Consider the following 13515-nt stretch of genomic DNA (forward strand, 5'->3'; position numbering starts at 1 on the left):
TCTTTTTTTTTTTCCGAGTGTCCCCCCGCGGTCCATCAGAAAAATAAGCTCGTACATAAACATGAGCTATTTTATGGTTCCGTTTACTTTTCCGGGTTTCTCCCACATTAAACCATCCGTCATTTAATGTAAGTCACCTGTGTGCTCTTCCACTCAGTCACTGACACAAGGAGGGAGAGCACCAAGGTTAAACAAAACACAAGGTGAGACTGACGGTATCATCAATTCTCTTAAGTACTTACCGATTCAGCTAAATGTTTCTCAGTTCATCATTTGAAGTAATTAAGGAGAAAAAGTTTTCCGTCTTCCCATTTAACAGTTTACCAAACGTGATGCAGCATAACTAAAGAATAAAACAGCTTCCTGCTAAACCGGACTGTCAGGTTTCTTTTCATTTAGGCCTATTATTATAAAAGCTGGTTGCTGGATTAAGTTTACTTGTTTTGTACCAACGAGCTACATTTCTGTGTGTGATTACTCTATGGTGACATTTTGATGAACCAACATGTGATTTGTTGGTGTGGACATCACTTACAATTCGCAGACAACAGCACCGGTTTTTATTTATAAAGCAAAACTGTAAAAAGTTCCTCTGTAATCGTCTTTAGTTCAGTCCTACTGGTTTCATTCTTTGTTTATATGTGCAGAAGAGTAAAATAAGACAGAAGAAGACACGTACATACAAAATGCTGACACAAAGTCCACACTAATTGCCCCAAGAGGGATTAATAAAGTTGTTTGAATTGAAAAGAATCCCCTAAGGGTTTGTAGGAGTATCCCACCTAACATTGAAATAAAAACATCTGCAAAGTCTTGTCACAAAATACAAAATCATTTAGGTGTTCATATAAATCTAAAAGCAGGAAGGGAATTTACAGTCAGTCATTTTTATATAATGTAACATACTGAATTCAAATACTGCTGTAAGCTCTTAAAAGCACGTCTAGATCTCTTTTAAAACGCAGAATAAATGAGTGACAGTGGGCATGGGAGTCACTTTGGTTACCAGTTGCGATCTTTGAATTTATTGCTCTTTACGGACCTCAGAGCGCTGACAGATCTGTGATAACAGCCTTTTCTTATAATACACCACGGGCAAGAAATACTCTTGATGAAGAGCTGAAAACAGACACACTGATGTTGCTAAACAAATCAAAGAGCCTCATAAAGAAGGTGGTGACAGAGGCATGTGGTGGTTTTTCATGAAGGGCCACTTGTGTATTTGATAATGTTTTTAAAGTGTTTGTATTTTCCCATGTTGTGTTATTATGAATGAATGAAAGCTTTATTGCCCGTAGGGGAATTTGCCTTGCACAGAGAGGTTTTGTGTTGGTGTTCCATGTCAGTTTGTTGTCTATTATTGTGCCAAGATACTTATACTCTGGTACAATTTACATTTCTGTGTCCTTCATATTTACAGGGAAGAGAGATGACTGTCTTCTAAAATCAATAATCATTTCTTTGGTTTTCTTTGTATTTAAAATCAATGAGTTATCAGAGTACCAGTTGTAAAAGTTGTCTAGCTCAGCTCTGTAATTGGTCTCATCGTCATTTAAAAGACCTACCAGAACATCATCTGCATATTTAATTAATTTACAGTTGTCATGATGACTTGTACAGTCATTGGTGTACAAAGTAAACAACAAAGGTGAGAGGACACACCCTTGTGGTACCCCAGTGTGAGTGCTATTTACTGAAGAGTTTTTCCCATGGATGGTAACAAACTGCTGCCTTTCAGAAAGGAAGTTATGAATCCACCTAATGAGGGTGTGGTTAACTCCCATACTACACAGCTTCACAGCCAATAGTTGTATCTGGACAGTGTTAAAGGCAGATGAGAAATCAGCAAACAGTATACGCACATAAGATGATGGTGTTTCCAAGTGTTTATAAACTTGGTTAAGAAATGCAGCCGTTGCATCCTCAACACCTCTCTTTGCTCGATATGCAAATTGTAGGGGATCCATTTTACTGTTTGTTTCAGACCTCAAGTGAGATAAAATGATGCGCTCAAAACATTTCATGACAACTGAGGTCAGAGCAATGGGTCTAAAATCATTGAATTCAGAGGGGCTTGTCTTTTTTGGTAATGGGATAATTTTAGATATTTTCCATGATTTTGGGATTAATTGTGAATTTAAGGAAGCTTGGAAAAGTTGTGTGAACACAGGACCTAACTGCTTACAGCATTTTTTAAGCGTATTACCGTCTAACCCATCTGGGCCGATGGATTTCTTTTACATTAATCTTGGAAAATACAAACTGGACTTCCTCAGTTATATTTGAATAGGAGTGCCATATTTTCTCCAGTCTGCCTCAGGCTCCAATGGGGATTGACTATCAGTCTCATATCGTGCGAAGAAGTTGTTCATGTCATTGGCAAATTCAATTGTTTATGAAGCATTATTCTGTTGGGTGTTCAAGCCAATCATTGTTTTAATTCCACGCCAAGCCTCCCTTCCTTTATTGTCTGTAAGTAGTTGCTCAACTTTAGCTTTGTAGTCCATTTTTGCTTCGTTCATTTTCATTTGTATATCTCTATGTATTAGTTTCCCTTTATATCTGTCATTTATTCTAAAAGTTTGTTCTTTTTCAATTAAAAGCATTTTTATCTCAGCGGTAATCCAGGGTTTAGTGTTTGCATATGTTTTTGTCTATTTGGTAGGGATCACATTATCTACACAGAAATTAATGTAAGATGTTACTATATCAGTATGTTCATTTATAACTGTGCATTCAAACGCTTCCCAGTCGGTACATTCAAAACAGCCTTGTATTAATGTTGTCTTTTGATGGGTTTTGGCTGCTTACTCTGCCAGGTCTCAAGACTTACTTCCTGGTAAAATGAAAAACCCACAATAGAAATTCAATCCGAACATAAGCGGCATGCTACATTCACATTTATGATAATCATTGATTTACATTTTATGTTACAGTGTCTAAACAACAACACAGACAGACTGATGTTACACAGACGACGGAAGCATAAGAACAGGTCGAGTTTCTAACAAGTAAAAAGGCATGAGCGTTTGAATATATTGATTATTCTCTTAACTTCCTAAAAATAATACACTTAAAATTTAAAGATGTGAAAATCTGAAAATAAACTAGTAGATATACGTTCTGACAAGTTTAAATGTTTTAATTTGTTTAATCAACAATCCACAAACTGAGAAACTCAAATGATCATGATCTAAAGAAACATTTTAGTTTTTATTAAACTATAAAGCACTCGTAATAACAGCGACATAAAAAACACATTTAAACCGTTCAAAAATAACGACAGAAAGTGCAAACACATCTTCTGTGTTAAACAAGGTCATCACACGATGTTTAAAGAGACTTAAACCACTCCTACTGGTTCAGTTCTCCGTCCAAGTTTTGTGTTGTGTCGTCTACATCCACAAATATTGACATTTGCTGACTGAATAAACAGGTTTATTAAACAGTCTCACCCAGGGTGTGTCCTCATGCAAAACCTCGTGTGAGCGCTGACATATTCACTCAGTGAGGAATGAATGTTGACAGACTGGAGTTGTGTACCCTAGCTGTCCTCTTATGTTTGATCCTGGCCATCATTAAAAGTCTGTCACTGGGCTGTACTTGCTCAACTACCTCAACCTGTTCTCTCAGGATCACCTTTATATTGTCTCGTCTGCCCTGTCAGGTGTGGTGTTCTCGTTGGATCGTCTGTCTGGGATACGGCAGTGAAATAAAAACCAGCTGAAAGACAACCGAACATCCAGGTATAGAAACGTACTTTTAGTGGTTTTTGGCAGTGGTTGCTTGTTTTACAAAAAACTGTTAAACTCTGCATTTTTCTCTTAAATCATGAAAACATTTAGTTGTTATTAATTAATTCTTATGACTGTGTAATACATTAGTCATTAGTTGTACTTTAACTTTTTTATTTTAGTCTTTGTTAGGGGACATAAAAGACACAGGACAACGAACTGACTCAATTTACACCCAGATAATTGTTCAACCTCAGGAACCAGAAAAGCTTACATCCATCTGCCATCTCACCTTCTTCCTTTGACTTCCAGATTGTCAATCATGGCCACTCAGCCCAACTATAACCACCATGAAGGTGCCTACGTCGCTGTGATGAAAGGCTTGAGAGAGCTGGACCTCAGCGGCCCTCGTGTTCCCAGTGACCTGGTTCTGATTGGAGACCATGCTTTTCCTTTAGCAGTGAACAGCCAAGGCCAGGTCCTGATGGCTGCCTCTCTGTACGGCAAAGGACGGATAGTGGTCCTCGGTCATGAGGGCTATCTCACCGCCTTTCCTGCTCTGGTGGAGAATGCTCTGTTTTGGTTAAGAGGAGAGGGATCTGACAACCCGTCTGTGGGTGTCAACAAATCCGTCAAGGAGGTCGCTGATAATCTCAGCAAATCCTCCTTTCAATCCAAAATTGTGGGGTCCTTTGATAAAAGTCTGGGGGTTGGTGTGTACGTGACCAATGCCTACAGTGTGGGTTCAGATGTGAAGGACCTGGTGGCCTTCATGAAAGATGGAGGAGGAGTGCTGATAGCAGGGCAGGCGTGGAGTTGGTCTAAGGTGCACCCTAAGGAGAACACACTGCTTTTCTTTGAAGGGAACAAGGTGTCTGGTGTGGCAGGGATCTACTTTTCAGAGCATTGTGGTGCGGTAGAGTGCGTCCCTGTGTTCCCACAGATCCCATCGTCCTGGATGGCTGTAGTGTGAGTGTACATTGCAATTTTATTTCAATGCAAATTCCACTATATGCAAAGTGACAGATTTTAACTTAAAAACACGATACAAAACCCTCCGATACTATACGTTACTATACAATCTAGCAGCAATTTCTGGTTTTAAATTTGTGAAGCCAATGCGGAAGTGCAAAAAACTGCAGTTCCCCAAATGTCCACTTAAGTCCACCTACAAACGGCCCAATATTAAAATGTCCATTTGACAGCAGAAATTAACATGTTTACAGTCTGGTACAAAAAAACATTTTGGTCTGATTAGCTCACGTCTCGATCGGCACACAGGGAACGGAGAGTGATTTTTAACATTTTTACAATTCATCTGTTTTGATTTTATGAAGGATAAGTGCCTATACATAATTGGGGTGTGACTGACTTGACTGACGGGTGAGGCTGAAGACCCACTTTCAGCTCCAGCTGTCAGCCTGTCGTTAGGTTGACTGAAAGATAGGGTTTGATAGCATTTCCAAAATGGCGACCACCATTGATGGGCTTCCAAAGCCCCCTTCAGTAACTTCAATGGCTTCATCCTCTATTGTTTACAGTCTGTAGTGAAAACACATATCATCATTTCTTATATTGTCACAATCTAATAAAAAAGGGAGAAAACATTTATATTTGTGTTCCTAACTGTGATATACTGGACTGCATCACTCTGATTGGTCTAATCTCTCCCTTTTACCAACAGTATTGGAAAGGACTTTGAGGATGACCTTGAGTTTTTACTCGAGGGGGTTCCAGAGTTTGACCTGTCGGGTGGTAGCGTCTGTTCTGAGATTCTGGTTCACGGCCCGCTGGCCTTTCCCATCGGGACCACCGCTGATGGAAAGGCATTTCTGGCAGGAGCCTACTATGGGCAGGGACGTATCATCGTGATTACACATGAAGGATTCCTGGGACGAGAGGTAGAGTGTAAATGAGCACATACTAGAATGAATTCAACAACAAGGACCACGCCAAGAAAGATATGAATTTAGAATAGTTTATTTCAATATGTATGGCAAGGATAGAAGTGATGAGTGAGGTTAGATTATGAGAGTCGATAGATGGAGAGATGAAGAGTTGAGGGCAGAGGTTGAGGGATGAGGGTAAGGGTCGAGAGATCAAGGGGGGCGTTAAGGGCAAAGGGATGAAGGGAGGGTTTGAGGGATGTGGGATGAAGGGAGGGGGTAAGGGTTGAGAGACAAAGCCATGAGGGTAAGTGTTGAGGGATAAAGGTAAGGGTGGAGGGATAAGGGTAAAGGTTGGAGGAATGAAGGGATGAGGGTAGGGGTCGAGGGATGAAGGTTAGGATGTTAAGGTCAGATATATGTAGAAGAGCAATAGACTGCGCTCCAACACAGGGTTTTATGGGGCGGGGTGAGTGGCAGAGTCAGAGGAATAAGAGTGCGTAAGGCGTGCTTAACTATGATTGAAACCATCAAGTAAAAATGTATGAATTTAATGTCAGGACTTTATGGTTATATTGTCATAATGTCCAGGACTGGATTATAAAATTCTGAAACAATGTGAATTGAAGTCTGACATCTTTGCCTTTTTTTTGTACTCTGACCTCTGACCAACAGCAGCCGTCTGTGCACTTGTGTCAAATCTTTAATGTGACTAACGAACGACTACTTTCTTGCCATCTTGCCATTGCTGCAGAACCTCACTAAGTTTTGGAGCAACGCCCTTCGTTGGTTGGATGAAGGCCGTAAGGGAGTTGTTGGTGTCTCGCACAAACATGCACTCGCCAATCTCAGCAAATCTGGGTTAAATTGTGTGTCGTCAACTTTCCGAGATGACCTGAGTGTATACGTGTGTACGACGTACAGCGATGCTAACTCAGAGGAAATTCAAGACTTTGTGGCAGAGGGAGGAGGCCTCCTGATGGCTGGACACGCCTGGTACTGGGCACAGAAGAACCCTGGGCTAAATATATTCTCAGAGTACCCAGGTATGATAATGCACTATGACAATGTGGTTGAAATCATTGCATGATGACATAATGTAATGCATGTAAAAAAAAAAAAGCCAAGGGGCTGCTGTCTAAATGTCCTGACACAATTCATTCAATGTTACTTAGTGCGTATTTATGCAAATACACTTCACCATGTTGTCCTAACACTAATATGTGTCTCTAGTCTGTTTACAAACCCCTCAATTATGACAAAAGTCCATTCTCTGTCTTTTGCCTGTTTCACTTTCAAGAAAATGTGTGCTAAAACAGGCCGTTTGGAGATTTTCCCTTCATGACATCACAAAGGGCAGTAACCCCTCCCACAAATGGGGGGCACTCTCACAGTTTGTTCTGCCCTCTGAGTCTTCCCTGTCCAAGCCCTTCCAGAGAGGGGGCGTGGTCAGACACAGCTCATTTACATTTAAAGGTACAGACACAGAAACAGCCTGTTCTGATCAGGGCTGAAATAGAGGGGTTTATAGGCATGATCAAATACAGGATCAGAGTGGATTTAGAACAAGACACTTCACAGACATGTTTTGCGGACTTCTGAAACTTATTTAAACTTGTCAAAAAGGAGGATAATATTGCAACCTTAAGGTAATCATAACATGCTGATAAAACTCAAAATTAGAGACTTAATGCAAAAATGATCGCATTTATATAGTCTATCACTCACTTACAGGGTGAATAGCATACAGCTTGTTTTCAATCGATGCTCGGTATCAGCTCATAACAAGATCAGGTTTTGTAATCTTGGAAAGACAAAAGAACGAATGCTTTGCCAATCATTGCTTTTTGGGATCAAAAGTCAGATACAGGGCACTGGGTTTCATAGGAGGTCTGCTGTCATGTCTTTCAGGGAACCATGTCCTGAACAAACTGGGCTTGAGCATGTTGGGTTCAATAATCAGAGGAGGTACATTCAAAGCCCCTGAGCCGAGCAAGGCCAAAGAAAACTACCACTTCCGCCAACTGCTCCACCGCTTTCATTGCCATGTTACCAAAGGGGAAGCACTGAGCAAGCATGATGAGGAAGGTCTGACAAAGCTGGGCCAAGACTTAGCCTCCTACTTGCACATGAACGCTCATGACTGCTGCTCCTACACACAGGTGGTCTCCAACCTCACTCATGTCTTAATGAAGGCGGGTATGCCTCAGGTGAGAGAACACAAAGACAATGCTGACAACCACACAGAGGTGTTAGAAGAACAATCATAATGTAATAATATTTGTGTTGGAAGGTTTGTGACACCTGCCCCGCCAAGACTCCAAGAGACCTCCTGCTCCTCAGTGTGGGGCCAGAGCTGTACAAGGTTTCCTCGAATCCTGATGCCCTCCTGCCCCACCTCATCAAGGATAATCCCGCAATGCCAGTGATCTACAACCACTGTGTCACAATTAATGTTGACACAGCAGGTAAGGACTCATTAACACTTAAAGTCAAAATCTTGCAGGACAGTTACGGCACATTAATCTAGAGAGCTCGTTCTTAAAAGTAAAAGTGATCTAAAATTGGCTGTTTGTGTGTCTTTGTGTGTGTAAGGAGGGTTAGAGTGGGTCAGTACAGGTCTTTACCTGTCTCCTGGCATGAAGACCTACATTTCCTTACCAGCACGGATTGTCAACAAGGGATTTAAGGTACTGCTCGCAACATTAAAGACTTATTGAGGTCAATGTGTTTCTGTTGACCTCCGGGGCTGAGAAAAGAAGTAAAAGGAGTTCCATGATTGGCCACTTCAGACAAGTTTAAAAAATGAGTCAATCCTCCTGAGGCCCTACATTAAAATAAAAAAAATTACAGCCTGGTACAAAAAAAGTTTGGTTTCTAAGGCTCATTTATTTCAACCATGTGACGTTAAATTTCTATTTAACTCATCTGTTATCTCAGAAGGAGGAAATTCTGAGTTGCCGGTCTGATGCATCATCAGGAACACCCCCTAGAAGTATTTGAAGTATACAATTTTAACTCAGAAACTCGGAGCAAATTCAGTCACCTGGTTTTTGTTGTTCACCTGCCACTATTGAGCAGTGCGTCTGCTAAGTACTGCAAATCAAATAGAATCTCGTACTGTGCTATTGATATGTTTTAAAAATGGTTTATTTGTTTTTTTCCCCCTTAAGTGATAGGAAAGCTGGGGAGGGACAGGAAATGTGAGAATGCAATAATGTTGAAAAAAGAGAAGGGGGCAGGACATGCACCATGTCGGTAGCGTCAGTATTCAAAATCGAACTTGCGGCCAGTGCGATGAGGACTGAGGCCTTTGTACATGGGGGGGCGGCCCCACCAACTGAATCAAACCAGTACTGGATAGACTATTGCTTTGTTATTACAAATCTCCTCGTTACCTCCAGCAGCACCTTGAGTTCCAAATGTGGTTACTACTGGTTCCAGAAAACGAACATGGCAACTGCAGAATTTCCAAACAACATGCTTTGTTCTAGCATTGTAAGGTTAAGGTTTCATCCCGCAGACTGTGTAAAACATGGATGTAGTTTCAGGGATGTCACTCGTTTTTTGTTTTTTTTGTACCCAGCTGTAACACAACATTTTAACACACCATGTCCACCGGTCCACTTTGCATCCTTTTCAATCAGTAACTAATCATACTCCATGTCATCTTCAGGTCCAGATTGGCTGTCAAACAGACACTCTCAAGACGAATGTGCTGAAGAGAGCACGGTGTGTTCATGAGCAATATCCTGTAAACGCAGAGATGATGTTGGTGTCGAACCTGTGGGGGGGTCTCATCTACCTGGTGGTCCCGCCCAAAACAAAAGAGGATGGGCTAGAGGTCAAAGTGCAGATTGCTGTACCTGCACCATACTATAAATCTGGTGAGTCTTGAAAGAAAATGTGTCATATCTAGCAATGGAGTTTCCCTGAGAATGTTCCTAAATCTTTTTAAAAGAGGGGAATAAAAACATTACTAGTAGGACCCGACAAGTATGGGATTTTTGGGGCTGATACCGATATCAGGATTGATAGATTTATTGTGTTAATCCTTGAAATGCAGTTATCAAACACTTGTGGTAAAGATTTATAATGAAGACAAGATGGTCACTCAACTGGAAAGTAACTCCCCATGTACGTGCATCACTGCTTGACACTCTGGAGAGTGATGATGCTTGTTGCAATCCATATAGTGCCCTCTGCTGGTGAAAGAGAACTGCTAGTGTAATACAATGAAACTCAGATTAAATGCTTTTTGACAGGTTAATAAATCTAATAATATCGGCGCTTATCTGAGATAAAATTAGGCGATACTGATAGTCAATGGATATGCCAATATCGGCCGATATTATCGGCTAGTCGATTAATCGGTCTGGCTCTAATATCAAGTCATGATGCTGACTATACGGGATGTGCAAGAACACAGTGAGATCAAGGTCCTTGTTAAGGCCGGGGTGTTTTGTAGCCTTTCATTTATACATACACAAAGGTTCCTGCTGGTTCCGCTTTTTCTGTCTGTCACATTTCCTCAGGTAAGTTGGGATGTGGTCTAAACCACATAAGGCTTGTAATGTGTCTGGGTTGCTATGGTGGAATTGGAAGTAGTCTCTTGGCATGAGGAAGTTCACATTACCAGTTCAGATGCTATATTTGTGTTCTGATAGTCTGTCCTGTAGACGTCTTGTGGAAAATTTACCTATTTGGCCCCCGTTATCTCCCCAGTTCTTTTTGGAGCAGGGCAGAGTAGGTAATCTACTTTAATGATGCAATTGCTTGACCATGTTAATAAAGAGGCTGGCAGTCGGGCAGTTTTCTGAAGTCAATATTTAGTAAAGGCCAATTTTGAATCCCGGCCTTTCCCTTTAATCTTTTCAGGTGTGACAACACCAGCTGAATGGTCGTTGCTGCGTACAGCTCCCGCACCCTGGGCAGAGCTAGAGTTTGCCAACATCATCCTCACCGTACCATCAGATGTGGTTCGGAACCTGGAGTGCCCTGATGAGCTGGCAGTGCTTTGGGATGACATCATGAAGGGCATTGCCGATCTTGCTGTCATACCACACAAATTTCCTCGCAAGGAGCGCTATGTATGCGACGTGCAGATCTCCCACGGTGAGTTTGGGTTTGAAATCTTTCCAGGTCTTCTTTTTTTTTTAAAGATTTATTTTTGGGCTTTTGTGCCTTTTTAATGGGGAGATAAGACAGTGGATAGTGTTGGAAATCAGGGAGAGAGAGGGGAATGACATGGGAGGAAATGAGCCACAGGTGGGATTTGAACCTGGGCCGCCCGCTTGGAGGACCATAGCCTCCATACGGGCGTGCGCACTAACCACTGTGCCACCAGCGCCCCTTTCCAGGTCTTTTATTGGAATTCCTGTTTTTTATTTGCATATCCTGTAGAGAGTCTCATTGAGGAAGGGAGGCAGTTTGCACCATAGGTCTCGAATCTACAACAAAGTTAACACGGATACACTTTCATTACTTTCACATTTGCATCTACCTGCAGTTTAGAGTTTTCACCAAACCTCAATTTGCATGTTAACACCTTGTGCAAGAGGGGAACCACTTATTGCTAACTACTGCATTTAGAATTAATTGATATTTATTACATAAATTTTTTTACTTGAATGTTACAACAACATTAAAATGGTACTTTTTATTATTTGATATTTGATTGAAAAATTAAGACAGTTCATTAGTTTAAAAGAATTGAAGCTGTAGTGTGTTACCCTTGCTTTAATCGGATGACATGGCTTCATGCACATTGAAAATGTTTTGGCATGTGGACTGAATGAGTAGTTTTGTACAGAAGCTCAAACATTTGATGGTGATGACTTTTATTGGCTGGTTTTCTTAAGCTCTCAAATTGTTTATGTCGTTATCTCGAGATAGCAACACTGGTTTTCTTGTGATGACAATATAGTACCGCGATATCCTGTGAAAAATTGCAGAAATTAACTTGGGAATCTTCAGATATGGAGATAAAAAAAAGTCTAGCTCTCAACTGAAATCATGGAAAACAGTCATGTAAATTGTATTGATGTATGTCCTCTTAGGGCTCAAATATACTTGCTTTTGAACCATGCATACGCATAGACAACCTGCTGGATTGTGAACGTAAATGTTCTTATACTTGCCTATGCACAACGTGTGTTACTAGAGGATTCCTCTAGGGGGAGCACCACATAGTTGAACACCGAAGTAGAGATGATCTGTCGCTAGTTGTGGACTTGATTTCTTAACTTTTCAGGATACACAAGGCTGATATCATGCGTTAGCGTACTCGTAGTTAAAAGCAGGGGCTTCCATAGTTTTGTAACATCCCGCTCAAATAAGTCGTGGATTTTGTGCGGTGCTTTGTGCCCGCCCTTTCACTACAATGAGATGTACGGTAAGGATTTTTATTACAGATACGGAGCCCTATTAAACCATTTCTCCCCCCAGGTTGGATGCATGCAGGTTATCCTGTCATGATGCACAGGGCCACAGCAGCTACGCTGGTCGACATCCCCAACATTAAAAAGACTGGATTGTGGGGCGCCATCCATGAACTGGGACACAACCAACAGAAACGCCACTGGGAATTCGCACCACACACTACAGAGTGTACATGCAACCTGTGGTCTGTGTATGTGCATGAAACCGTGCTGGGGATCAGCAAGGAGAAGGTGAAGTCAAAGAGCTGTGTGAACTTCTAGTGCATTGTGTTTTACTTGTTTATGAGATTACATCAAATCTTTTCATCTTGTTCAGGCTCATGGAGCAATGACTCCGGAGAATCGAAACAACCGTACAGAGGCGTATGTCAAGGGGGGCAGAGAACTTGCTAGCTGGAGTGTATGGACGGCCCTGGAGACGTACATGCAGGTAAGAGAGAGCTATTGTGTCCTTTCCCCCATAGAGACTCTTTGTCTCGATGCTCATAAAACACCACACAACCAAAATACCTGAGAAAAATGAGAGACAACACTACATTTTACATCTGTTCTCTTCCATGCAGCTCCAGGACAAGTTTGGCTGGGACGCCTTCAAGAAGGTGTTTGGAGCCTACCACAAGATGAACCCTGCCACCTTTCCAAAGGACAACAATGGCAAGATGAACCTGTATGCTGAGACCTTCTCCCAGGCTGTGAAGATGAACCTCTCTGGATTCTTTAAGGCCTGGGGCTGGCCCATAGAAAAAGAAACGGAGGGGAAACTTTCCAAACTGCCACCATGGAGTGATCACCCCATGGTCAAGTATAACTGAGCTTCAGACTGCTGCTGATAGGAAGTGTAGCGGGGCGGTTTTAAGACTGCCAAAGTCCTTTTAGGGGCGAATTCACAAAAGATATCATATGGCCGCTGCACAGCACAAGCAACATTTATTAGAAATATTCTCGGGGGACTATTGTCAAACATATTGTGCAATAATATTCTAGTGTGTCTAGTTTAGGCGCCTTACAACCTTAACCTGCTGAGGTCAATTTCAACCCAAGAAAGATGATAAGCAAATGGTTTTCCATTTAACTTCACATGCAGCCACTTCATATCTGCTTCCTTATCTTTATATTCACTCCTCCTGCCTCTGTCTCCAGCATTTAGCAATAGATCAGAAGTCTGATCTTAGCCATTCAGTTTTGTTTCGGGTCGTAACTCTAATGCTCTTACAGACTGAACCGTGTAACAGTAGGCCTAATTCACTTGGGTTATAAGGGTATGGGCATATTACCTTCAATGATATTTGCATTAACTTTCCATGGAACAGACACTAATAAACATTTTACTTCACCACTCAGCTTCTTCGTTTCATTTATTTAACGTTGCTTACATGACACGAGTATATTTCAGTCAGCAGCTCACGTTTGTGTTTGGCGTTTGGGCTCCGACCTCACAGTTTTCATTTTCATGCA

General features: G+C 41.5%; 1 protein-coding gene across 1 annotated transcript; it reads left to right on the forward strand.

Moving 5' to 3' along the window:
* The first annotated feature begins 102 nt into the window (after positions 1-102).
* On the forward strand, positions 103-13396 carry zgc:162193 (TRPM8 channel-associated factor homolog). Its single transcript, XM_020644348.3, has 13 exons — positions 103-203; positions 3668-3746; positions 4047-4703; positions 5419-5635; positions 6375-6666; positions 7532-7830; positions 7914-8088; positions 8216-8310; positions 9297-9507; positions 10499-10735; positions 12068-12291; positions 12377-12490; positions 12624-13396. The coding sequence occupies exons 3-13, from the start codon at positions 4057-4059 to the stop codon at positions 12870-12872; spliced, it is 2760 nt and encodes a 919-aa protein (XP_020500004.1). The 5' UTR covers positions 103-203; positions 3668-3746; positions 4047-4056; the 3' UTR covers positions 12873-13396.
* The last annotated feature ends 119 nt before the right edge of the window (positions 13397-13515 follow it).

The sequence above is a fragment of the Labrus bergylta genome, chromosome 11 (assembly GCF_963930695.1).
Source record: "Labrus bergylta chromosome 11, fLabBer1.1, whole genome shotgun sequence".
NCBI lineage: Eukaryota > Metazoa > Chordata > Actinopteri > Labriformes > Labridae > Labrus > Labrus bergylta.

What these genes read in the sequence shown, in the direction of transcription:
- zgc:162193 (XM_020644348.3), top strand. Translation starts at nt 4,057, where the DNA reads ATGGCCACTCAGCCCAACTATAACCACCATGAAGGTGCCTACGTCGCT. An exon ending in TCGTCCTGGATGGCTGTAGT is followed by an intron (nt 4,704 to 5,418) that starts GTGAGTGTACAT and finishes TTTTACCAACAG; the next exon opens with TATTGGAAAGGACTTTGAGG. An exon ending in TGGGGATCAGCAAGGAGAAG is followed by an intron (nt 12,292 to 12,376) that starts GTGAAGTCAAAG and finishes CATCTTGTTCAG; the next exon opens with GCTCATGGAGCAATGACTCC.